Source organism: Rattus norvegicus, chromosome 3 (assembly GCF_036323735.1).
Source record: "Rattus norvegicus strain BN/NHsdMcwi chromosome 3, GRCr8, whole genome shotgun sequence".
In the NCBI taxonomy this organism is placed as follows: domain Eukaryota; kingdom Metazoa; phylum Chordata; class Mammalia; order Rodentia; family Muridae; genus Rattus; species Rattus norvegicus.
Window position 1 is genome coordinate 28,881,277 of NC_086021.1, and position 26,561 is coordinate 28,907,837.

At 52.1% G+C, this 26,561-nt stretch overlaps 3 protein-coding genes across 6 annotated transcripts; all 3 read left to right on the forward strand.

Annotated features, from left to right (window-relative positions):
• Window positions 1-856: 856 nt before the first annotated feature.
• Lcn6 (lipocalin 6) lies at window positions 857-6,421 on the forward strand. The gene is made up of 7 exons (NM_001001519.1): window positions 857-979; window positions 1,154-1,293; window positions 4,757-4,827; window positions 5,417-5,527; window positions 5,729-5,830; window positions 6,066-6,091; window positions 6,268-6,421. Exons 1-7 carry the CDS (start codon window positions 887-889, stop codon window positions 6,268-6,270), a joined length of 546 nt encoding a protein of 181 aa, NP_001001519.1. The 5' UTR covers window positions 857-886; the 3' UTR covers window positions 6,271-6,421.
• Window positions 6,422-7,624: 1,203 nt separating this feature from the next.
• On the forward strand, window positions 7,625-11,178 carry Lcn10 (lipocalin 10). Its single transcript, NM_001128137.1, is given in 6 exon segments — window positions 7,625-7,748; window positions 8,417-8,556; window positions 8,980-9,050; window positions 9,256-9,363; window positions 10,010-10,108; window positions 10,584-11,178. Coding segments are annotated over 6 exon segments (549 nt in total). The 5' UTR covers window positions 7,625-7,646; the 3' UTR covers window positions 10,613-11,178.
• Window positions 11,179-22,747: 11,569 nt separating this feature from the next.
• Obp2a (odorant binding protein 2A) lies at window positions 22,748-26,115 on the forward strand. Of its 4 annotated transcripts, none has more exons than XM_063284543.1 (7): window positions 22,748-22,924; window positions 23,451-23,584; window positions 23,830-23,900; window positions 24,273-24,383; window positions 24,938-25,039; window positions 25,508-25,534; window positions 25,952-26,115. In XM_063284543.1, exons 1-6 carry the CDS (start codon window positions 22,838-22,840, stop codon window positions 25,531-25,533), a joined length of 531 nt encoding a protein of 176 aa, XP_063140613.1. In that variant the 5' UTR covers window positions 22,748-22,837; the 3' UTR covers window position 25,534; window positions 25,952-26,115. The 4 variants fall into 4 exon arrangements, with proteins under 4 accessions (XP_063140613.1, XP_063140614.1, XP_063140612.1 ...); NM_001128139.3 differs by having other exon boundaries at window positions 22,807-22,924; window positions 25,949-26,113; XM_063284544.1 differs by having other exon boundaries at window positions 25,508-26,115.
• The last annotated feature ends 446 nt before the right edge of the window (window positions 26,116-26,561 follow it).

Sequence of the window (26,561 nt, forward strand, 5' to 3'; positions counted from 1 at the left end):
GTCTGGTGCTCTGCAGAAGTACTCAGAACATCTTGATGACGACTGAGCGAACAAATGGGCACATCTCAGGGAGCGTGTGGCTCCCTACCACCTCTCCACCCTTCAGTACGTTCCACCTATAACTTGTGCTCTCAACAGCTCTGATGATCTGATGGTAGATGGTCCAGGCTGCAGGCTGCCGTCGACGGGTCTAAGAGTCGGGTCCTTAGGTAGTTTCAGCTCAGTCGGACATGGATGGACAGACAGACCCAGACATGGGAACAGAGTGAGCAGGACAGTCTGGCTGCAGAGCTGGCTTCTGGAGCCAGTGGAAGGCCACAGGCCAGCAAAGCACAAGGTTGTGTGGGCTGGTGCGGGTGACAATAGAGACTTATGAAAGTCATGGAGGCTTATGAAAGTCATAGAGGCAGTTTTTTTTTTTAAGTGATGGGGCAAAAGATGTCCAAGACAGCAGCTTCTGGACAGACAACTTGAGCCTGCACAGCCAGGACTCGGACCTGACCTCCTTGGGCAAGGACAGTGCTCTGCCTGCATGGTCTGCTGGGGAGAAACAGACTCAGCTGGGGAGGAGGCAAGGCAGCCAGCTTATTCCTGAACTTTCTCTGGGAAGGAGGTGTGGGCAGACGTATGGAATTGGCACTGTACTATCGATTAGAACAGGCTCCTGGGCCTCTCTCGTCTCTGCCGTCTGTCTGAGCTGGCACTAAGGCCACCACAGTTTAACAGCGTCCTCCTCCACCCTGAGTAATTTTGCTTTGAGAGAGGTCGGGGTGGTATCTGGGCAGCTAGTGGCCACCCACACCGAGGCACTGGAGGTATAAGCTGTTTCTTGGTTGGAGACGGCACATCCTGGCCTGTGGTGTAGTGTGCTTGGCCCTCTGGGAGGATGAGGGTGGTTCTTCTGATTGCTGCTCTTCTTGCTTTGGTCTCTATGGCCTGGCTGCAGGCAGTGTGGCTGGGAAGGCTGGACCCTAAGCAGGTAACAGTCTTTTGGGCACAGGTCCTTGGGCAGCAGGTCCTAGGGACCAGGCCCCACCTTTGAGGCCACACGGCTTTTGGGTACGTAAAAGCATGGGTGGAGGGAGTTGGAGTTGTGTGACAGAGGGAGCTTTGAGGGAGGACAGCCAGGTGTCTTAGCTGATGCTTCCTCTAGCTCCTCGGGCCCTGGTACATCCTGGCCGTGGCCTCCCGTGCAAAGGACTTCATGGTGGAGAAGGACATGAGGAATGTAGAAGGTGTCGTGGTGACTCTTACTCCAGATAACAGATTGAGAGTTCAGTCCTCTCGGCATGGGTGAGTCGGTAATCCCTGTGTTAAGCTTCCTCACAAAGAGCACCATCACCTGAGGGAGGGGCTACAGGGTTGGTCTACCGGTGCGCTCCCGGATGCAAGGCAGGTACCCCATGTTCCCCACCCCACTGTGCTCTCCAGGGCAGGCTCCCTGTCCCCCTGGGCTCCCAGGTTACTCTCCTATCTCCCCTGAGCTCCCCAGACTTACGCTTTCTGCATCGGTTGCACTTCCTCTCCTCACTGGACTCTGGCTCATTCACTTCTTGCCAGCCTCTTGAACCTGTGTCTCCGGCCTCTATACTCTGTTGTTCTTGACGGCTTGGCTGGCCCTGGTCTGCATGCGGCTTTTTTTCCCCGTGGGTCTTCTGGAGTCTGTGAAGTTGGTTCATGTGCTCAGGGCCACCCGGTTCGTCACAGAATCAATCTCTTCAGCAAGAAGGTCACCAAGGCTTCATGCCAGTGGCTTGTGGGGTCAAGCTGTCCTTGTCTAGTTGGGATAACACATACAGCAGGCCCTGGAGGGCCTGGTAGGAGTGGTGGGGAGGTGGAATCTCTCTCTGTCTCTGTCTCTCCCTGGCTGTCCTGGAACTTGCTCTGTGGAGCTGCCATACTCTCTACTGACTGATCAGGCTGGCCTTGGACTGAGATGTACAAGTCCCTCTGCCTTTGGAGTGCTGAGATTTAAGGAATTTGCCACCACTGCCAGGCTAGGACCAATGTCTCTTACATGTGGCTCAATTGGTCTGACAGGCTGGCTGCTTGGTGAGGACCTGAGCCACTGAGACAGCCTGGGGCTCAGAGAAAGCCTTTCTTTCCTCCTGAGTAGTCTGCTCGAGAAGGGGGTAGCCGGGCCTCTTTCACTGTGGACCTGGGAGGGCACGGAGAAGCAGGGGCAGAGAGGTCTCATTTAAGGTACCTCTTCTGTGTAGCTTTTATGAACACCAGACCACATATCTGGCCAAGTTGCTCAACAGTGAATGGGTGGGTGGGTTCCTGTGAGGCCAGCAGAACAAAACACTCACAGGAATCTGGTCAGGCTTGGGCCCATGCAGGATGGGATGGGTCTCAGGGGAGCCAAGGGCTCTTCTGTCAGTTCTTTCTTTGTTGCTCTTTGAAATGTATTGGGAAGTTAAAACCTGCAGTCTGCAAAGGCAGGCAGCTGAATCCTTTTCTTCCACTTCGTTTCGGTCAGCTAGTCTTGTCCAGCCAGGGCTTTTGTATCGTGACTCCCACTTTGTAGAGTGTTTTGTCACCCTATGTCTTAGAGATCACTCTTGCCTCCTGCACCACTATCTTCCCAAATGGAAAGTTTATCCCCAGGAGGCAGCCTTCCATCACCATGACGAAATACCCAAGATAAACAATTTATAAGGATGGAGGTTTATGTAGGCTCATGAGTTCGAAGGTTCCAGTCCCTGGTTACCCACTGACCCTGTTGCTTTGAGACTATGGTGGCTTGGTCCATCATGGTAGAGGACATATGGAGGAGGAAGCTCACTTCATGGTGCTAGGAAGGGAGAGAGAAAAAGACAAGAGAGAGGGGGTAGGGAAGAAAAGAGTCATCTCAGTTTCACTTTGAGGGACTCATCTCCAGTGACCAGACTTCCTCTCACCAGACTCTACCTGTTCCCTCCAGTACTGGCAGAGGCAGGAAGCTTACACATGGCCTCTGGGAACATTCCAGATCTACACTGCAACATCTGGTACCACAGGTCCCCATCCCCTCCCCAGCCAATGAGACCTCCTCTGTGCTTTCTGTCTCCCCCCAAGGACTGGAGACCCCCGAGAAATCTTCCTATAGAGACTGTCCTGTTGTAATTGGTGCTGCCCGTGCCTCCACCTCCTCAAGACAGGAGGAGATGGCTCACCACCCAACACATGCGCCTGTCCCTGATACAGAGAGCCTCAAACGTGTGTAGGTTCTTTCCTAGTGAGCTCTCTTTAAATAGTATGTATATTTTTTCTATAATGTTTCTTACTTGTTTGTGAGAAGTGGGAATTTAAGCAATTAATTAGTCTGTTATTAAAAACTAGTTACAAATATTTATTTCCCAGTTTGATTTTCTGATGGGGGAGACTTTTTCTTTTTTTTCTTTTTCCAGAGCTGAGGACCGAGCCCAGGGCCTTGTGCTTGCTAGGCAAGCGCTCTACTACTGAGCTAAATCCCCAACCGGGAGACTTTTTCTTAACTGCTGAACTATTTCTCCAGGCCTGAGGGGAACATTTTTTCTATTAAATGCTTTTTATTTTTGCACTAGATATGTGCCAGCCTCTCTTCTGAGGGTTCTATGTGCCATGATGTAGGGAGGGGCTCCTTTCTCTTTCTGATATTTCTAGAATTTTGCCTGGGCTAGAAATGTGAGGTACACTCAGGTTGCTGTGCAGCCACACACTGCTGAATTATGACCTTTATCATAGAGGCATGTCCGGCAAATGTTCTGATTTTAGTTTTCTACTCTGTCTCTTGGACCTGTTGCTTACTTGGATATGGCTGGGGTTCCAGGTGTGCCTCTGTCTGCTGGAACCACATGTGCAGGGCAGCATGTGCAGTACCTCATGTGCAGAGCAGCATGTGCAGGGCCACATATGCAGTGCCTCATGTGCAGGGCCGCATGTGCAGGACCTCATGTGCAGGGCCTCATGTGCAGGGCAGCATGTGGAGGGCCCCATGTGCAGGGCCTCATGTGCAGGGCCTCATGTGCAGGGCCCCATGTGCAGGGCCTCATGTGCAGGGCCCCATGTGCAGGGCCTCATGTGCAGGGCCTCATGTGCAGGGCCCCATGTGCAGGGCCTCATGTGCAGGGCCTCATGTGCAGGGCCCCATGTGCAGGGCCTCATGTGCAGGGCCTCATGTGCAGGGCAGCATGTGCAGGGCCCCATGTGCAGGGCCTCATGTGCAGGGCCTCATGTGCAGGGCAGCATGTGCAGGGCCTCATGTGCAGGGCAGCATGTGCAGGGCCCCATGTGTAGGGCCGCATGTGCAGGGCCTCATGTGCAGGGCCGCATGTGCAGGGCCTCATGTGCAGGGCAGCATGTGCAGGGCCCCATGTGTAGGGCCGCATGTGCAGGGCCTCATGTGCAGGGCCGCATGTGCAGGGCCGCATGTGCAGCTGCTCTTTCAGAACTTCGCCAGCACCTGCCCCTGCAGGCATTTTTGTTCTCAGCAGTCTTTGAAGCCACTTGTTTTGCTCAACAGCCTCCTTGTACTTCTCTCGTGGCTTCTCACCTCAGAGGCCAATGCCATGGGGGTCTCTGGATAGTGGCTTCTCACATGAACTGTAGGCTGATGTCTCTTGAGTCCTCAGTACCCAACAGTGTGGGTCCCTTGGGAAATAAAGGGAAAAGCTGGTGCTTCTCAGACCCCAGGGTGGGGTTTCTGGGTATCCCAGGCACCGAGAAAGAGGTGAGGCCTTCCCCACTGGTGGACCGGTGTGACTCTGAGATGCCCTTCTCCCTTTTTTTCTAGGCCAGATGGGTGTCATCAGAGCATCGTGGAGCTGCTGAAGCAAGATTCCCGATGGGTGTTTGAGAATCCCTGTGAGTGTGGTGCTCCTGGGTCCTGCTCATCAGATGGCCAGGAGGGCCAGCCCTCTGTGCATTCACGCGCTGCGGTTGGCAGGAAAGGAGGCCACTCTGCTCCAGAGCTCTGGCACAGCTCTGTGGGCAGCTAATGGGTTCAGCAGTCAGGACGTGGGGGCCAATCCTCAGTGGGAAAGAGGCCCCTGAGCAGAGGTCTTAAGACCTTAATTCCCTAATGTGTGCCCAGATGCCCGTGGGTGATCCCTGGGCTCCTTTGTGGGTTCAGAAGGAAAAGAACCTGGTTAGTAGTGTTCTTCCTCCAATAGGATAGGACTGGGGGAGGGTGACCCACTTGGTCTTTAGTCACCCCAGGCTGAGATGGGACAAGCACTCAGCCGTCCATCTGTTGACCAGCAACCAACAACTGCTTCTTGCTGGCACAGTGTAGGGGTCAAGGACCTGGGGACAGGGCTTGAGACCTCTGCTGAGGTTAGATAAAGTCTTACCCTAAAGCTGTTCCCATCGTAATGGCCAATTCCAGTTTCACACCCGGTTGGCATGATGGCCCTGCTCCCCTTTACCCCAAGACCTTTCACTTGCTTTCTAGCTCTGGGAATATTGGATTATCGGGTACTGGGCACTAACTTCAAAGACTATGCTGTCATCTTCACACAGCTGGAATTTGGGGATGAGGTCTTCAACACAGTGGAGTTGTACAGTAAGTGGGGTCTGGCAAGGTCGCTCAGGGTCCTTGGTACTCTACACCCAGGTGAGTGCTCTGTGTCCTCAGCCCCTAGTGAGGAACATACAGGGCCAAACCCCTAGCAACCCTGAGGTTGGCTAGGGATTGGGGTAAAGAAAGGGGCGGGGTCACAGCCACACGCTGGTCACCTCTCAGAGGCTGCTCCTTCATGACCAGGTCGGACAGAGATAGCCAGCCATCAGGCCATGAAGCTGTTCACCAAATGGAGCCAGGGTTTGGGCTTCTTGTCTCAACAGCAGGCCCAGCTGCAGAAGGACTGTGAGTGTCACCACTAAGGGCCTCAGGGGAACACAGGGAGTTCTGGTGCACAAAAGGCATGACCAGGGTGGCGGCGGCACATCTCTCGCTTTCACTGATGTGTAGCGCTTCAAGGGATCAGCTATGCCTTGTCACAGTCAGACTTGCATGGACAGCTTCTTCAAAAGAGGCTTGTGGGTAGGGTCCTGGGAGCTGTTACAGCCCCATCCTCACAACCAGCTTGGTTCTTCCACAGTCACTTGTGCACACAAGATCCTCCAGGTAGGCCACCTTTCTGTTCATCACTCTCAGCTCCTTGGGGAGCAGGAGGAGCCTGGGCCTCTGGGTGGACCATCTTCAAAGGTCGTGTAGCCCATGGCTCTGACGGTGGGAAGGTGACAGAAGGTGGGGACGATGGCTATCACGAGCTTAATCCCAACACCTGCCCTGGTTTTCAGTGAATGCCACACCCTGGAGATAGCCCCACAGCATCCTGGTATTCTGGTGGAGATGGGCAGGCGCTGCCTTTGCAGTGGCTGCTGGCACTGGTGTTGGTTAGCTGCTCCCCTGGGCTCTTGCTTGGGTTGAAAATAAAGTGATTTCACAAGCAAACCTGCCACAATGTGTCTTCTCTGGGGCGGTGGGGGGCGTCCCCTGTGCTGTGGAAGAGGACATCACCAGAGATCAGACCATGGAACCACAGTGCCAGCTCAGAGACAAAAGAATCTGCAAGAATTCCCTTGCTAGAGTTCTTGAGCCTGAAGACAGGACTGGTAGGTTTTCACTGGGGGCAAGATATAGCCCCTGGAAAGGCAGAGGCTGAGGTGCCCAGCTAGGTAAGAGCTCTGTTGAGCCGGTCAGGACATTATTAAGGCAGCCACTGGGCTATCAGAATCCAACATCTATGCCTTGCATGGATGTGGACAGCAGGAGAGCACAGAGAGCAGGAGAGCACAGAGAGCAGGAGAGCACAGTAGCATTCTACAACAGCCTAGTAGGGGTTAGCATACTCAGGCTGCCTAGCAGGAGCATACAGAATCCACAGTCGGTCTAGCAGGGGAGGTCGGTATCTGTGAGCTTCCTATCAAGGGGACACAGTCAGGGCTCCAGCTCTTCTTTTTCTGCCCATGGCTTTAGTGGGCACGGGGGTCATATGGGGGTGATGGTGGTGGTATGGAACTCTCAAAGGCTTGAGGCTGTGGGCCTCATTATAAATGGGATATCAGGTCTGGAAATGGTGGAATGGTGTCATCTATTAGGAAGTAACACATAAAGGTGGGGTGGGTAAGAGGGAGTGAAAGCTTGTGCACACAGGAGTGCACCTCCCCATCTCTTCCCAGTCCAGGAAGAGCATCAGTATCGCCTCAGACTCTATACATAGCCTTGGGAAGGGAGTCCCAAAGTTTATGCCTAGTGGCCACTCCTTCCCTCTCTGCTGTCCTGTGTGCATGAAAGCCCAAGAGGCTAGTCTCAGACACTCTAGGCTTCTGCCTCTCACCCGGGCTAGGGTTATGAGAGTCCCAAGGCACCAGGGCTAGTTGAGGCCTTCCAGGTCGCAGTAGCTTTAGCACTTCAGTAGTGAGGGGTGTGAGGATCAGCCTCCACATGGCTTCTGAGAACACTGAGGTGTCCATCTTCAGGGTCCTCCCCACCAGCCAATGTCTGCTGCAGCCAACAATGGCCAGGCTGAAGCCCTCAGAAGGAGGGGCCAGCCTGAAGCCACACCTGCCCACCTCTTTCCCTCCAATTGAAGCAGCCCGAGGCCCCAGGGTGGATCCCATTCTAAGACAGCAGATGCAGTGAGATACAGGTTTAAACTGAGCGGTCCAAGCAAAGGATGAAGCTGGAGACGGCCCTGGCCATAGCCCTAGTCCTGGCTGTGGCATCTTGGACACAGGAGTTTTTCCCTAAGGAGGCCCAGACCCTCAACTGGAGCAAGGTGAGCCACATGCCTCTTGGCACCTTCATCAGTGCTAGGGTTAAAGACTGCAAGGACCCGACTCCTGCTGTGAGACCATCTGAGGTAATGTCCCCAGCAGGAGAACACGGCAGCTGTTGACGCCAGCCGTGTTGGTTACCTGTTCTCTTCCGACACTGGAACCCTGGGACCCCTTCACAGACACCTCTACAAAGGAGCTGAGGGCTGTAAGAGGAACAGCAGGGTGGAGAGCCAAGCGCTTGATGCGCCCTGAAGCAGGACTCTAGGCACAGTGGCTAGCCTCACAGTGTGAATAGCATACACAACCACAGAGCTGTTAGGAGCAAGGGATTTGCTGCAGGGAAGAACTAGGTGGCTAGTGGCTCAGAGACAAGTGGAAGGACTGAGCATTCATGTCACACAGAGGCCAAGAGGGAGAGAGGGGGCCTCTGAGGTGGGTAGGAGGGACCCAGCCCAGGCTTCAGCCTCTGCGGCACCTGACCAGCCAAGCACCGGCTCCTGTCTAGCCTAGCCTGGGACAGGGTAGCGCTCCCTTGTAGATACAGATGTGGTCTGGGTCTTGGGAAAGAATCACTTACTGGGTCTGCTGTCTGTCTGTCTGTCTGGGAGCTTGGACAGGCATCATGGTGTGGCAGCTCCGACAATGTCCTTCCCCCATGCCTCTGCAGTTTTCAGGCTTCTGGTACATTCTTGCCATCGCCACAGACACCCAGGGGTTCCTACCGGCTAGAGACAAGAGGAAGCTGGGGGCATCTGTGGTCAAGGTGCACAAAACAGGCCAGATCAGGGTGGTCATCGCCTTCAGCCGGTAAGGGGTTGTGCAGCTCAGGGTGGTCATCGCCTTCAGCTAGTGGGCAGGTGTGATGTGCGTGTGGTCCTGGCACGCCTCTGCAGGCTAGTCAGGTCAGTTCTCAGCCCAAAGGAAGCAGTGTGGAGTCCCAAGAGGAAACAGCCTTGTCAGACGCTTCCACTTCCTCTTTGCCCCCTAAAGCCCAAGGAGTGATTTAGGGAGAAATAGTGGGTGGCAGAGAGCAGGTATTGGGAATAGATCTTTCAGCTGTGGGCAGGCCTTTGCCCAAATTAGAAGATTCTTCTCCAAACTGGCTACCTTGCCTCCCTAAACCCCATCCCTGGGCTCTAGGGACAGAGGGTGAGTAGACTGGGAGAAGTTAGTGGTAGAAGGTGGCAGGCAGTAGATAAGTGGCTGCAGCTCACAGAATCTGTCCTCTAGGCCTCGGGGATGCCAGTCCAGGGAGGTGACTCTGAAGAAAGACAGGAAGAGACCTGTGTTCAGGAATGCCCGTGAGTAGGATGTCTGGGCCATGGAGAACTGAATACATGGCAGTCAGGCCAGACACCCAGGCCAGATGGGCAGGATGCCTGTGGTTCCAGAGCTGGCTGAGTTCTTTTGAATGGCCTGGCCTGGGAGGTGAGGTCAGTGAGGGCTCTGTACTGTGGGTGGGCACGGATGTGCAGGCACCAGTGACCATTTGCATCTCTCTTGCAGTCAGGGGGGTAAAGGGCTTCCATGTGCTGTCCACTGACTACACCTACGGCCTGGTATACCTCCGCCTGGGGCGTGCAGGCAGCAACTACAAGAGCCTGCTGCTTTTCAGTGAGTACCCTGTGCAGAGTCAGTCACCTTTGGGTGTCCGAGCCATGGCAGTGGGGTGCTCAAGGACCAGAGACACAGAGGTGGGGGAGGGTGAAGGGAAGACAAGGCTGGCCAACCGGGAGGGAGGATGTCTGGTGAAGGTGGTCTGGGAGGGGCTGTAGAAATAGAGCTTGTGTGTGCGTAGGACTGGAGATGGTGTCAATGGGGTAAGTCGATGGGAGACCCTGACCAGAGGAGGTCTAGATGTGAGAGCTGCAGTGAGACAGCCTTACGTGTGAGCGTTGGGGTGCGGCCCGAGAGGAGGCAGAAACTGGGAGTGTGAGTTCTGAGTTCTGGGAAACGGAGTGTTAGGATTTAGGTGGCTGAACCTGGTGGGGACAGGGAGTGTTAGGGAAAGTATTGGGGAGGGTGGATAGAGGTGACATAGCGGGGCACAGAGGGCACAAGCCTGGGCTACAGAGAGGGATCCTTGGAAAGAGCAGAGCAGAGGAATGTTTAGGGAGCAGCAGGCTTGGATGTGCCCAGGGATGGCTACGGTGGACTATAGGGTCAGAGTGACCGTGAGAGGGAGCACGGAAGATCAGGATGCAGCCCTCCAAATGTCACATGGGGACCCCTGCTGCGCCAATTCTGCCTCTAACTGCAGACAGACAGAACATCTCTAGCTTCCTGAGTCTGCGAGAATTCCTGGACACCTGTCATATTCTACAGCTCACTAAGCAGGCCACCATCCTTCCGAAAGACGGTACCACATGACTTTTACACTCTTCTCATTCTCTGTGTGTGTGTGTGTGTGCATGTGTGTGCATGTGTGTGTGTGTGCATGTGCATGTGTGTGCATGTGTGTGTGCATGTGTGTGCATGTGTGTGTGCATGTGCATGTGTGTGTGCATGTGCATGTGTGTGTGCATGTGTGTGTGCATGTGTGTGTGCATGTGTGTTTGTGTGTGTAACCATGCGTCTGCAAAATGAGCTGTGAAGATGCCCAGTGTCCTCATTCCCTGCTGAGCCTGCAGGCTTCCTCCAGCCCTGGGTAATCAGGGCTCCATGCAAACAGTGATGGTTCCTGGATTGCAATAAACTCTCTGACACTCAGAATGGAGGCTGCACACCTCTACCCTCTTTAGAATCCAGGGAGGGCGATGGGGGCAAGGGCCCTCATGTGGATTTGCGACAGAGTTGGCAGTCAGGCCTCTCAGCACCTTTGTCCTTGCCCACAGATTCCTGTGCACACACGATCCTGCCTTGACAGCCAGCCACCTTCTGCTTAGCCCTTTGACTTGAGAGTCCTCCAGATCCTGGGAATGCTCTTCTGGTTGGTGGCTGTGACATTCAGTGGCCAGTTCAGAGACATTTGGTGACTGTAGGCCAGTGACTGGCTGGCTGCAGAGAGCTTGAACTGTCTTGAATCTTCCAATCCCAGCAAACTTCCCCTGGGCTGCACTCATGGCCTTCTCTTTGGTCTACCTGCCCTGCAGGGTTCTGGACTTCACCAGAGGCAGAGTTTGGAATTTACCATTACTTTATCCTGGGGAGATCAGAACTGACCTCAGGCTCGCCCTGCTCCCATTTCCTTGTTTTCTTTGGAAAAGTCTTTCTTTATTTGCGGGGCTAGAGATAGCTCAGTGGTTAAGAGAACACATTGCAGAGAACTCAAGTCCAACACCAGCATCCATATTGCGTGGCTCACAACCGCCTGCAACTCCAGCTCCAGGGGATCCAACAGCCTCTCTGGCCTTTGTGGGCACTGCACACACATGTACAACCTGCCACATATACATATAATTAAAAATAAAGATCTTTTAAAAGTTTTCATCTTCTTATGTGCTTTTTTGTTTATTTTTGTTTTGAGTGAGGCCCCACCATGTAGTCCTGGCTGGCTTGGAACTTACTACTTAGCGGGATGGTGGTGGCTCAGGCTTTAATCTCAGCACTCGGGAAGCAGAGGCAGGCAGATACCTCTGTGTTGAGGCTAGCCTGTTCTACAGAGTGAGTCTGAAGATTGCCAGGGCTGCATAGAGAGATTCTGTCTAAACAAACAAACAAACAAACAAACAAAACAAAGTCCAAACCAAACCAAAACTTACGTAGACAAGGCTGGTCTCAAATGTACAGAGATCCGCCTGCTTCTGCCTCCCTAGTGCTGGGACTAAAGCTGTGCCCACATGCAAGCGTTGTTGATGTTATCATGCTCTGTTCTTACCCAACCTGTCCCCTCTCATTTTCCAGCTCCCCCTCCACTGGTCCCCATTTTTTTCTGTCTCTCTCTGTGTTTTAAGAATTTATTGATTTTTAATTTTATGTAAGTTGGTGTTTTTTGACTGCATATTTGTCTGTGTGAGCGTCAGATCCCCTGGGACTGGAGTTACAGACAGACAGTTGTAAACTGCCATGTTGGTACTGGGAATTGAACCTGGGACTTATGGAAGAGCAGGTGGCCAGCCCTCTTAACCACTGAGCCGTCTCTCCAGCCTCTGGTTGATCTCTTATATTTTCATGGTCTCCTATTTTCAACACACACACACACACACACACACACACACACACACACACACACACACTTTAAATCTGGACCTTGGGGCTGGGGGAAGTGGCTTACTGGTTAAGAATACTTGCTACTCTTCCAGAGGACTCAAGTTCAGCTCCTAGAAGCTAAGTCAGGTGTCTCACAACTGCCAGTAGCCTCAGTTCCAGAGGATCCGGCTCGGTCTTCTGGCCGCAAGGAGAGCTGCACATACATGTGCACACACACAAGCCTACAACAGATAATACAAATCATAATTAAATCTAGACTCTGCTTATGAGGGTCAAGATGCTGTATCCTTTTCCCATTTGGTTTATTCAATCTAACGCCATAATCTCCACTTCCATCTATTTTGCTGCAAATGTCACTGTTTCACTCTTGTTTACGACTGAATAAAATTCTACTGTGTGTGTGTCCCACCCTGATGTACCTGTGCCATATTTCCTTTGTTGGTTCATCTTGATGGGCATCCTGACTGGGCCTGTATCTTGCTCACCGAAGACGTGCATCAATAAACAGAGATACACATGTGTTTCTAGGAGAACTCAGATGGTAGTTTTGTATATTTTCTGTCTAGGAATCTCCATGCTGACTTCCACAGTGGTCATGGTCACTCCTCTCTATCCCATGACCACTCAGCCATGTTCAGCTACAAGGAGCTGGGACAGAGGTCACCTGGAGACCTCTGGGACCAGCTTGCCTTGTTGCTAGGCTAGCGCTCAGCTTTTCTGTCACTTGCTTTTCCCCAACACTCCAGGCCCTCCTCACCAAGGCAGGCTTTTGTACCAGAGAAACCACCTCAGGTGCTGAGCAGTCCTGTGTGGCCATGTACTGTAGCCGTATTCCACTTTGAACCCACCATGTGGGTAAAAGATCACAACAGTGCTGGCCCACAGACTTCTCCCCTTTTGAGATGTGGGTCCCAGGATGGGATTCAGGTCATAGGGCTTAGCAGCAAGCCCTTTATTTACCCAGTGGCCTCTCTGTCCTTCTAATTTGGCACATAGAATGAACAAAATTGCAGCAAGAACCAGTTCCACCGTCCAGGAGTTCTCAGGGTGCCTCCAGGCTTTGCCGCCTACACCCAAAGACCGGTTACATGGTTGCTGACTGGACTTTCTGAGTAGCTTCACACACAGCTAACTCACATGGAGTTAGCTTGGTCTTTTCAAGTCTTTCACTGAGCTGTTGCAGAACGGAGCTGCGTTTGGAGTTGGTTTGACCCCATTGCTTAACATGATGGCTCTCATTAGCCACGCTGTCACCCGGGGCACGAGGAGGTTTCCACACACTGCAGTGTGAATCCATCCAATGGCCACAAGGCTTGTTCTGCTGGTGGCTTCTTTGATAGTGGTTAGGTTTGCTTAAACATTTTTGGCAGGAGTATCAACGGTAGGTAATCTGTGTCCTTCGTGATGTGACTGATCATGTCCACGGACACAGGATTCTGTTCGTGCTATCTGTGGTGTTTACTAGGTGGCTCTCATGTAAGGTACTTGCCTGCTGTGTTCTTCAGTTCATTACTGTATGTGTGCCGTTCACCAGCCTTTTGGGTCCAGGGCAATTACACATAATTTTTGGCTTATGAATGAAAACAGAAGCCCAGGAGTCTATACTAGAGGAAGGCTGTTGATGTCAGGCATGGCTTCAAGATCTCCTGGTAAGGATCTAAAACCAAAGTATGATGGGAGGTTGGCAGTCAACATCAGGCATGGACCTAACCCTCCTGGGGAAAGGACCCAGGGTTCAAGTATGGTGGGGACTTAAGCACCCCTTATGGTCTAGGTGTGTCACGGGGAGCTGAGCTTGGGGTTCCTGTCTCTTCCTCTGATAGCTTAGGTCCTTAATATTTGACAGATGGTGTCCACTGCTGAGCGAAGAACAGCCATGCCTTGCCATCTAGTCTTAACAATCTCTAGATTATCATTTCATCAGTGGATAAGATCACTATGTTCTAGGGGCCTCAGACTCCTTGTCTTCCTGCCTGCTGGGCCCTAACAGAGATGGGAGAGGAGGAGAAGGGGTAGAGAGAGAAGGAGAAGAAGAGGAAGATGATGGAGGAGGAGGGGGGGTGGAAGGGGAGGAGGAGGAAGGGCAGGAGGGGGAAGAGGGAGAGGAAAGAGAAGAAGGAGGAGGAGGAGGAAGAGGAGGAGAAGGAGGAGGAAGAAGAGGAGGAGGAGGAAGAGGAGGAGAAGGAGGAGGAGGAAGAGGAGGAGGAGGAAGAGGAAGAAAAGGAGGAGGAAGAGGAGGAGGAGGAAGAGGAGGAGAAGGAGGAGGAGGAAGAGGAGGAGGAGGAAGAGGAAGAGAAGGAGGAGGAGGAAGAGGAGGAGGAGGAGTTGATGTTGGGAGGAGGGGACCTCGGAAGATCCCAGAGGTTGGAACATGAGTCACTTAGTGGGTCTGGATGCCTACATGTGCTTCACAGGGTGGACTCACAGAATCTGTCCCTTTACCCTTGACAGTAACCTCTCTTGAAGTAGCCAGCTAGGTGTGGGCAGAGTTGTCTCAAGTCTCACAGAGCCAGCCTTGCAGATCCCAATGCTGTGTGCAACAGCCTAACCTTGGTTCACACACGAGCCTGGTAAGGTTAGATCTATTGCAGGGTCCTGGGAAGAGATTCACAGTCGCTGTGGCCTCAGGAGCTTTTAAAATGCCATTTCCCTGACTCATTTCATAGAGGCAGCAGCACAGTTGGGATTCTCCCTGCCTTGTGGGGTGTGTGTGTGTGTGTGTGTGTGTGTGTGTGTGTGTATGCCTGTGTGCATGTGTGAGTATGTGTGTGCACAAGTGTGTGTATAAGCGTGTATGTGTGTGCATCTGTGTGTGCATGCACGTGTGTGTGTGTGCATGTGTGTGTTTGTGTGTGCGTGCATGTGTGTGTGAGCATGTGTGTTTGGAAGAGAGAGCCCCACATTACCAGGTCACGGGTGAGTCATGGATGAGCATATGTAACCATAATACCATATGCGTAACATATGCTGTCTGTTACTCCAGAGACTGATTAATGAACAGGGACAGGAAGAGAAGTAAGGGGAAAAGCGCAATGTCATAAATCTCTGAGACAAGGCTGATCACCTGGCCAGAAGGACAAGATTTTGGGGTGATTATTTGTCCCAAATAGTCCTTTGTCCCAGTTTTCTATAAAACATACCAGAGAGAGTAAGAGAGAGCAGGGGTGAGCTCAGGCAAGGCTGTCTCCCCTGGCTTCCGTGCTTGCCGCTCTGAGTAAAGTACAATTTAAAGAATCCTTCCTTGTCTCTGCTCATCGAGCGTGCAGTGGCAGACTAGGGCAGTTATTGAATTTGAGCAGCACGTAGAGGTGAACCTGTGACTGATGTAGTAACATGACAGATAAGGACGGGTACAGGGGACTCACAGTCGACCCCTCGTGTGAAGCTCTGGCCTGCAGTGATGATATGGGGAGAGTGCCTTACCATATGAGGACACACCCTGTCACCCTGTCATCTGGGAGGAGGCTTTCTTCAGAATTTCATCACATGGGAGCCTCTTGGACTATCGCCTCCAGAACTTTGAGACATAAATGCTTCTTAGGCCTCTGTCTAGGGCCCTTGGTTGTAGTATCCCCAGCTGACCTATACGCACAGGAGAACCATAGGTAACCCACAAGCTCTCAGCTTTGCCTGGGGACTTGGTCTCTGAGGGGAGGACACTCTTGGAGAGCCTCTTTCCACTTGGCCTTTCTGAGTGTGTGTGTGAGACAATGAAAGCCCTTCCTGTGGGAAGGTGGAGCAACTGGGCATGGCAGAGGGAGCCTCGCCCACAGGGCTGGAAGATCACCAGTGACCGTGCTCTGTAAAACAGACAGGGTTTATCCTGAGCTCAGCCCACAGGTCCGGAGCCTCTGGGATCTCTTTCTGCTTCCTAGATCAATGTGTTCCCCTGAACCCCATCCTTACCACCTGGCTCAGTTTCCCGAAAGTCCTGGCTACATCTCTCAGGTCTGGGGTTTCTGCACTTCAGGGCAGGAGCAGATCTCAATGACTTCATTCTGCAGAGACCGTAAAAGTGAATCGCCACAGACAGCTGCTGACACACACATTCACAACAGTGCACACTCATGTTGTGGGAGCATTGCACCCTGACAAACAGCTCCATTAGCACACTGATGTATGCACAGAATGCAAATTCTCATGCCGACACACGCTCCAGGATACATAATGCCCACACCCCATCTTGAGCACAGCATGCTTACCTGCATACACACCCAGTCATATGCATATATGCAGAATGTACATACGTGGGCTTGGACACCTACACAGGCACATGTATGTTCACAATGACCACACATGTATAATATATGCATATGTGTATAACATACACATTCATTCACATGCATGCATATTCACCCATACACACACATGCATGCTTACACATGCACACACATGTGTACATACACTCCTAGCTCCATCTCTAGCTCAGAGCAGAGCCAGCCATGCTAGCTTGCAGTGGAGGAGGGCATGTCTAGAAGGTTCTGTTTGCCCGTTGTAATCAGCATTCTGTTGGGTAGTGGGGGTCTAGGTTGGGGTAGTGGGTGTCTAGTGTAGGGAATGGCCCAAAGCCACAGTGGCAGAACCACAAGTTTGGTCAGTCTTCCTGTAGTTTCAGAAGGCACTTATATGGGCCCAGGCACCATAGAGGCCCAAGTCTCTGATGGTCCAGTTACTTTGATGCGGTCTTTGCTAAAGGGGGAGCCTAAGACAGCCTGATGGACCTTTCGGGGGAGGATCTGTAGAAGGAAACTTGATAGTGCCATAGATCTGAGGATGAGGGGCTAACTCTCAGGAGCATGAACCAGAGGGGCTGGTTAGCCTGCTGCAGGTCAGACCTGCCTGGAGACCTGCCCAGCCACTGCAGGGGCGTCCTGAGCTGCAGAAACAACTTTTACCACCTGGGCTGCTCAAAACAAGAGACATGTACACACTCCAACTCTACAGACTCCAAGGTGAAGTCTGGGGCACCAGGACTGTGCTCCCTTGTGGGGCTCTGGGGATGGTCCTTAAGGTTTCTCCAAACCCTTAGTGATGTCACAGGGTCCTCATGCCAGGGTCATTCGAAGTGGATTCCTGAGTGACCTGGATGACCTGGGGCCGAGGAAGAGCTGACAAGGAAGTCTTTGATAGCCCTTCCTCACTTTTGAAGCTCGAAGGGCTGGTTCATTCGCCTCCTGGGAATGTGCTTCCTGGAAGGCAACCAATCATATTGATTCTTGATTCAGAAGCCTTAGGCGCAGTTCTGGAAATGACCACTGGGGGCATCACTGTCTACAGTGCTCAACAGAGCAAGAGGAATCAGGGAAGAAGAGCCTTTGGGGCATACTGTGTGCCTGCCTCACCCAAAGGGACCTTTATCTCCAGCATTCCAGGGCAGGGTGATCCTCTCAGAGGTGGGGAATGAGTCCAGGCATGTACAAACAGGCAGTGTGACCTTGTTCAGGGTCAGAGCCGAAATACCATCGATTCCTTCCTCCTTAAAAGAGGTTCATGTTGCTTAGGCCACTGTTTTGGGGGTTCATTCATTCCCTCGTTCCTGCAACGATGACCCAGCCATCTTTTCATCTGCCTAATCATCCACCTGTCAACCGATGCCCTCGGGTTTCTGCCCTCTGTCCGGCTCTGTAGCTTGCTCTGCTGTCCTGACTCACAATGAGCTACTTTTTGGAATGCCTGTACACAAGAGGGGTGTGGTCCCAGGGTTATCAGGGACAATGGTTGCTGGAACCACTCATACTTAAATGTCAAAGATTGAATTGATACTTAAACTCACTGGATCAGTATGGTGAGACTAATTTTGGTCTGGCTTTGTAAACGTTTGCAGGTGGAACTTGAAGTGCACGTCTGTCAACAACATAGGGGCAGCCATAAGCGTTACCAAGCCCCTGGAGAAATGGGGACCCCTGGACTTTACATATGGGACTGTGAGGTGATGCAGTCACTGTGCCAAGCAACCTTCCAGATCTCCAGATGTCAGGGTGGAGAGAGATCCTGACTGGGCAGCTCGGTACCTAGGAGTATGGATACTGAGAATGTTAAGTCCACATGAATATGTGTATGTGAAGGTCCACATAGCACATTTCCCACGGTGGGATCCATGTTTGTCAACTAAAGAGTAGATGAGTACATATGGTTTGGTTTTTGGTTTTTAGTTTTTCGGAAGGGGTTGGGGAGGGCTTCAGTGAACAATAGGAAAGAACGAAGTTCTGCCACACACTAAACACTTGTAGGTCTGGAAAGTGCTCAGAGCAGAAAACCAGACCTGAGGAGCCACATGGCCGCTGGTATAAAGCTCTAAGTGAGCCTTAACTACCAGGAGAGCCCCCAAGTGAGACACGAGAACAGAGTTTGATGCAAACTCAAGAGGTTTATTTTCCGGCGCATCGGGGATGACCTTTAATCAGTACCTCGTGGCAAGTGACTGGAAGGTGAGCCTGAATGGCTATAACAAGCAGTTTTTATACTTTGTAGGGGTACAGGTTACACCAGCAAGGTTACAGTTTAAACTTATTGGCTAAGCGTATTGACCTTTGAATCTATTGGCTAGCAGCATACGACATGCTTTCGAACTCTATCTGGGACCGGACGGTCAGGTGACTATCAGTACATTCTGTGGTTTTTCAAGAATGTCCCTGCTCCTCCTGAGACCTGTGGGTGGAGAATGGAACTTGGCCTAACCTTGATGCGAGGTGGGAAGCTGATACTTGGCCTAATCTTGACCTGAGGCGGTGGGTGTAAAGCTGTCAAAAGCCCTTAGGGTCCTTCACAGGAACTCCATAACCTACCTACTTTCTACCAGGCTAAGCCTTTTAATAGCTCTCACACTTCAGTAGAACTAGGGCCCTTCACTGGCTTCCACCTCTGTGACAGGGCTTACCACAGGAATTGCCTGGCAACTAGAACTGGGGGCTGTGAACCAGCTCTTCCTTACAAGAAGGCTAAGCCAGATGAAGACAAAGTGAATAGTTCTCCATAGACAGTAGAAAATGGAATACATTGTCTGATACCCACTTCCCCGTCAAAGAGCCAAGCTGTCTGAAACCAGCATGGCAGAGATGTGAGGTTGGCTCTCTATGGGTACAGATAACTATGTAAATGGAAACTCGATTCCCTATAGAAGGGCCAAGCCATCTGAAGCCAGCATGTCCCAGACCTGAGCCTGGCTTTCATAGAAACTACTGCCCAGTGGTTTGGGGCAACGACTTCTACAGTATGGTGTGTCTTCTGATGAGTTTTGAAAGGTCAGTTGCTATAGCTTCAAAGGTGTATCTGTTGCCTGTCATGGCTCCTTCTTCCTCAGGCTAAGTCAGCAGTGGCCCTGCCCATGATGGTGCATGGCCATTTTGAGCTCCACGTGTCCCCTGACTCTTCACTATCCCGCACCTCCCTCTCCCTGACATCCACATCACTCTGACTGTTCTGAGGTCTGAGTGGGTGGTTGTTGATTCTCCCAGAGACATATTGAAGCCTGCCCTCCCCCCTTGGATTGTCTTTACTCCTTCAGGAGTCCACTGCCTTGCTGTCAGGTGCTCTCCCGATAGTTCTCAGAATCGTTTCTTACTTGAGGCCATCCTTCCCTCCCCTACATGAGGAGCTGATCCCACTCCTGTGTGGTCTGGGACTTTCCTGGCTGCTCATGGAGCCCTTGACAGACATTTCTGGAGTTCTTCCTGCATGTGGGGGTTTTCTCCCTGAGTTTCACATGTTGCAGTCATTGCTCTTGACCTCAAGTTCCACTACCATCCCCTCCACTCAGCCAGACCCTGGCCCTCCCTGCTGCGGACATTGGTGTTCAAATTCTCCACAGGTTTCAAGATGCTGTGACAAGAGTGACCACATATTGTTTGTCACCCCAAGGACTCAAAGTCTTTGTTGTTTGTGCTCCATGATATAAAATTGATGCTGCAGATTTCTTGTTTCCTATTTTCTTTTTATCGGTGGTGGATATATAAGTCTATTCTTTGTTTTCCCCTCTGCCGAGGTGGGTTACATTATACCCACATTCTGGCCTGAATCATTGACTGCAGCTTTTCCAGCTGTCTTCCCTGCTGTCTCCAATTCGGTCTTACTATAACAGGTGGAGGGACTCTAAACATGTGCCACATAGTGCTGGGTCAAACCTTCAGGTCTCCCTGTTTCTTCTCACAGAAAAAGCTAATCTCCTTACCCAGTAGCCCATAGCCACCCTCGCTGGTCTTGCCCTCTTAGTGACCGGCTTTGGCCGGTCTTCACAGGCATTGCCTGCTATGGACATCCTGCCCTTCAGTCTGTTCCTGGAGCAAGCCTGGCTCTCTCCCCCAGGTCTGTACGCTGTGTTCCTTCCACATTGAATGTTCTTCCACCATAGTAGTTTTTGTGTTCAAATGTCACCTTGGTGAGGTTGGCTCAGACAGTTCAATTTAACATTCAAACACCCACTGCATCAACACTGTCTGTACGACTTGTTCCATTTGATGTTCCACATAACATTTATGACCTTTTAAATAATTTATAATTACATGAATCAGAGTTCAATCAAGAAGCAGAACTTCACAATAGGTAGAGAAGAGGTGGCTTACGCAATGGCCACTGAACAACACAAAGGTGAAGACAAAGCTAAGACGAAGCTTAAGGGTGCGGGAGGTGGGATCCCCTCCACAACGCTTCCGTCAGACCTGCTGGGACATGGTGTGGCAGCAGCCCAGGGTGTCTGCCTGAGTCTGGGATGGTACGGTCAGGGAAGAGAATAGCAAACAGAGAAAGGCATACATGCTGCCCAGCAAGCAGAAGCCTGTCTCCCTTTGCGGGTGCAGGAGGGCTTGCTGGGGAACCTCCAAACCTCACTGGGAACCTACAGTTGTCTGCATCTTGATAGAAAGCCATTTGGGACCCACTGAGGCCAGTGTGACTCACATCCTGCATGGTCTTATGTGTTTAGAGTTCAGTAAGATAGACAAGAGTCAGAACTCTAGAGTAGACATGACAAAACAGATGTGTCCAAGTAAGACGAATGTCTATTCTCCACAAGGGAGAACTCGTGACATCTGTCTTTCCAGCACCCATTACTGCCTTCCTTCAGACTCCTCCTTCCTGCACTCAGTCACCCTTGGATACGTTCTGCAAATGAAAGAAAACATGCAGAATTTGTCTTTCTGAGTCTGGCAAGACTAGGCCAGAGCAAGACTTAACTGAAGGACACGTGTTCTCTGAAGGACTCATTTCTCCCAGCCCTGTGCCTTCATTCTGCAGAACACCCCAAAACAGGGCCACTAGTTGGTAACTAGTCTTCAACACGTGGGCCTCTGGAGGATGCCGAACATGATGGTTAAACTTCACCTCTGCTCACTGAGGCCAGGCGTTAGGAAAACACGGGAGCAGATGCAGCACTGGATTAGGAAACTGAGGCTTTCACAATGTCACAAAGTGTCTACCACAGGTTCAGGGAGCTGTGAGGTTCAGCCTTCGACTTTCAGCCCAAGTCAGCAGCAAAGTGACGGTGCCCCTGGCTCACTGTTGTTCTCCTGTCCAAGGACTGCGACACATGTGCCTCTGTGGGGACACGCGTACAGGAACTATCCAGGCATCGTATGAAGGACAACCTGACAGGTACAGAGACCTCGCCCATGATACGGAGCTGCTAACCTGCTTCCTGATCTCTCCCACAGAGCGCCGCCCCACTCGCTCACACCCAGCTCCTCAGGTTTCCTGCTCAGTGACTCCCATTCTCACATCAAGGCCGGGCCACGCCAGCTCCTCCGCACAGCCCAGCGCTTGTCAGAGTCCTCACTGATATTGTTTATGGATACTTGAGCCTGTCCACCTTTGATCCAGAGAGCACAAAGATGCCATTGTGGGACCAGCACCTGTCTCCAGGGCCATGGCGTATGGACAGCCCCGCAGGAAGTGAAACCCTCTCCAGAGATGACCTTCTGTGTCTCAGGCAGGTGGCTAAGTCCAGGAGCTCTAGAGTGGAGGGTGGAAGGCAGAGTTCCCATTGGGAGGGAAGCTGGGCTAAAGCCAGAAGCCAGGGCAGCCAGGGCGGCCAGGGCAACCTTCACTGAACTCAGAACACAGGCTGGCTGGTGGACTCATGGTGTCTCTTGTGTGCATTTGTCTGTAGGGAATGAGACCTGGCTCTGTTGAGAGCATGAGGGTCCTCAAAGCTAATGAGAAGGGAGACTGTGGACTCCAGAGGCATGGAGTTCATTCAATAGGAGCAGAGGGGTGGCTCAGGACCGGCTGTGATGGAGCCTGGTTCTCCATCCCACATCAGGACACAAGATGGCAGGAAAAGAATCAAGTGGACCTCAGTTGTACCAGAGCAGCCCCAGCTCTGCAAATGTCCTGTCCGTGGACCCTCAGATGACAGAGCAGCAGAAGGTCAAGTCTCCTTGTTGGAGATGAACCCCCTTGAGTTCACAGAGGTGAACCCTTTCACTGATTTCTTCAGGGGACACATACTCACGACCCTAATGTGTGGCTGGAATTCTTCATGCAGCCAGCTTACAGTTGAGATGTTTGGAAAGGGAACCCTCTTGGTGGTTGAGTAGATGAGCATTGGCCGGTTAGTGAAAAAGGACCAAGACATCTGAGCAAGAGGTGCTCTTACCTGGCCTCAGTGCAGGATGAAGTGGGTCAGGGGTCATGGTGTTCCATAGTGGCACAGAACTTTGTATTCCTTTGTGAGCACAGCACTTGGGTAGCACAGACCGTGCAGGGCATTGTGTGTCTTTCTTCATCTGCAGGTAGCACTGACTTGATATACATCAGATCCCAACAACAACAACCTTCGGCTCCATGATGGATGTGTGTTTGGCCATGGGAGATGGACAGGAGGGACCTGGTTAGTGCCAAGTGGGCACACGTCCCTCTCCATGGGGGATATAAAGGGAACCCTGTGAGGAACCAGAGCACACACTTCCAGGGTGAGCTGCCTTGTGTGAGAGCCCAGTGACTGGAGATGAAGAGCCTGCTCCTTACCGTCCTGCTACTGGAGCTGGTGGCTGTCCTAAAGGCTCAGGAACTCCTATTAGATGACCAGGAGGATGTGAGGACGGAGGGACAATGGGTGGTGGTTGGAGATGGCCTGCCCCTGCTTGACGCTGGTAGATTTATGTTAAGGTGAAGGATATCTTCTTGAAGGTTGAGTTTGACTCCATACTTCATCTCAGCAGTTGGATCAAGGGTAGAAGATAGGGGTCCTCCTGAAAACATGGGTCCTCCTAAGACCTGAGACAGAACAGAAAACCAGGTTTGGGTGAAGAATCCTTGTTCAAGTAACACCCAGAGCTAGAACATTGAGAGCAGGACATCCGGGGCAGAGGAGCCATCCAGTGCCCTCTTTGAGGGGCAGACATCAAAGAATACATACACTGAGCTCGGGGAAGACACTTCTGCCATCAGGGGATTGGGCAGCCCAAGTGCTGGTATCTCTTTATTGACCGCAGGTCTTGGAACACGTGGGGTTAGCTCACCTGAGTGGCTACACCCTGGGCTCTGCAGAGTCTATTCAGGAGCTAGCCTGGGGTAGACTTGGGAAGACCTGGGTGTGCTGACAGCTTCGTCTCCTGCAGTACTCTGGGACCTGGTACCCGAAGGCAATGGTACACAATGGGAGCCTACCCCATTGCAAGCTACCCACTAGGGTTTTCCCTGTGAAAGTGATAGCTCTGGAAGACGGAGACTTGGAGGCCACAGTTACAGTCTGGTACGTGTTCTCTGCTGGGGCTCTCTGCAGTTTTTCTCTTCCTTGCTAGCCATTATTTGAGTTAGGTATCTGAGAGATTCCTACCTTTGAGGGAACACAGTTCCTAGATAACACCTTAAAAGTAGAACAGGACTGACATAGAGTTTAAGGGGTCACCTGACCAGGACCGATGCACCAGATGAGCTGAACAAGTCTCAGTTATGAGAGAAACTGAGAGAAGCTGCCCGTGGGCTTGTGCTTTCCAGGAAGGATGATCGGTGCCATGAATTTAAGTTTGTGATGAGGAAAACGAAAGAACCTGGCATATACAGTACCTGTGAGTTTCTGTGCCTCAGTGTCCCTTACAGTGGCAAGCCCTGGGGTGGATGGGTCCCTGCCTGCTCTAGCTTCTAGGACAGGCCATCAGTCACTTCCTGTTCTAGGCTGTCAATCCTAAAAACTGAGTCATTTTTGTTCTCTTACCCGGCTCAGCTCTTGACCCACGAAGACCCAAAGACAGGAAAGCTAGACAGGGTGGTACTTGGGCTTAAGGGGCAACCTTGGCTCCCACTTCCATGAACTCCTCTGTTGGGCCCGGCAACTTCCGTGGGGACCACAGAAAGGCCAGGGCTAGACCAGCTAGGTGTCCTGGGTGACCACCTAAGAATCCCAAGGTGTTCCTTCACAAGCTATTTCTGCTCATCTGCAGTTCATGGCAAGAAGACTGTTCATGTGGAAAAGACATCAGTGGAGGGGCACTACATTTTCTACTGCGAAGGACTGCACAACGGGAAGTCGTTTGGGATGGGAAAACTCATGGGTGAGGTTCCACAGAGGACCCATGTCCTGTCCCTGGTCTCTGTTTCTGGTAGCCATGAGAAAGGCATGCGACATGCCTGGTACTGGTGCTGGACCCAGCCAGGACGTGGCCCAGGAAATGTGTGAGGTCCAAAGTGAAAAATAGGGAAAACTGGGTTAGGAATGGGGTTTGTGTGGCCTCTGGAGGCCTGAACACTCAGGAGAGGGTCCCATACCTGGAAGCAGCCAATACCACTCCCAGGCTCTCAGTCAAGAGTCACATGAACTTAAAAGGACATGTCTTGGTAGGGGACATTTTATTGTAGGTAGGAATCCTCCAGGGCAAGGAGCAGCCTCATGGCCTTGAGATTCAGGGGTCCGATAGGACTGTGTAGGCCCCGCAAGCCTGCTTGGGTCTGAGGATCAGTCGGTGTCTGTGGACGTCTACACACTGAACTTCCTTGTCTACCGCCAGGGTCCTCGCTGACTCCTGTGCTGGTTTGCACCTCTATCTTGTGTCTCTGGCGCTCTGCAGAGCTGAGTACCACCCCTCAAACCTGCCCCACCTCCTCACAGGGAGAAACCCTGAGGAAAACCCGGAGGCTATGGAAGAATTTAAGAAATTCATACAGCGCATGGAACTCCAAGAGGAAAACATGTTTGTGCCAGAGATCAGAGGTGAAAGCAGGAATGCCCATGCCTGTCCCCTGTGCGACTCTTGACTGCCTGTCTCCAACCCATGTTTGTGTGTGTGTGCCTTCTGTGTCCTGTCTGTGCCTGGTCCTATTATCCCTTATGTGTTATTTCCTATCTCTCCATGTCGCCTGTGTGCCTCTGTGGTATCCCCACAATATCCCCAGTGTCACCCATAACTCAGTGTCACAAAGGGGACATTCTGTTTTTGTGACCCTCTGTGTCCCCATGACCTCCAAATCTCCTGTGCTTCTGCTTCAGTGTCTCCCCAGGTCTCTCTGCATCCCTGGCCTCTGTACTGTCTGTCCCTTCAAGATCCCTTAGCTCTTACTGGGCCATCCCAGGGCTCTGCTTCAGAGGAAGGAGGGTCTTGTGGGAGGGTCTGAGCTTCACGTGTGATGGGGACATCTTACAGGACCCTTCTCACTCCTGGGCTTCTTTTGGTTTCTACAGATGAGTGTGTTAATGAAAGTGACTAGGGTAAGTCCCCCCTCTCCCAACCCCATCGCTCATAGGACTGTGGAAAAGTCTAGAATGCTGGGCTCTGGGCTCTGGATGAGGGTCCCCATCCCATCCACATAGACAAGTGTGGTCACTCAGGATGTGGCCCTTTGTATAGTTTCCATGATGTATAGGAATTCTGTTCTTCTCATGATCTCTCTGGTCCGGTCTCTACCTGTCCTGGTCCTTTTCCTTCTCCCCAAGGACGCTGAGATCTGGCTTCTTATGGAAGTGGTGCAGGGCCCCAGCTCCCAGCAGGGACCACACAGAGACGTGGGGAAAGAGGACCTCCGACCCATATCTGCCCTGTGCCATCCCTGTCCATGCCTCCCCTGACTGCTGCCCCTGAAAAAAACTGGGAGGAGGGTGCTTATCTCTCTTTCCCTACCACAGCAGCTACCCAGGTTTGCAACAGCTGAGCCAGCCTTGCTTTCACACCAGGCTGGGACGGACATCCCGGCACCACACCTCTCCTGGACCAAGCTTCCCACTGCCTCGCCCCAACCCCCATCTCAGTACCTGCTCCCCTCCCCAACTCCAAATAAAGCTTTCCAGCAGTACTCTGGCTCAGCCTGTCTGGGAAGAACCTTGTGTGGGCTCTAAGCTCTGCTGGGAGGAGACCTGGGGAGAGTTGCAGCGCTATTGCCTAACCAGCGCCCAAGGAGCATGGCATCTGGCTTTCCCGGAGCTATGTAAGGTCCTAGAAGCTACCTGGTGAGCTACTTGCTGTCAGGGTGGACTCTCACCAGTGTCTGAGATCTCTGGGGAGGCAAGACTGAGAAGCCACCAGGGCTTCAGATGGTGTGAATGTCACTTCAGGGGCCCTGTTCTAGCAAATTGGTTGAATACTGGGAGGACCCGGCTTTGAGGAGCTGAGCTCCACGACAGGGGTAGGACATCTTCTACATCTTCCCTCCGGGAAGACAGAAGCAGCTACAGCATTGTCCACCAGCCCTATTCCCCATTCCATCCCTCTTCCAGTTTGTCCAAGGATCAGGGCTTGGGC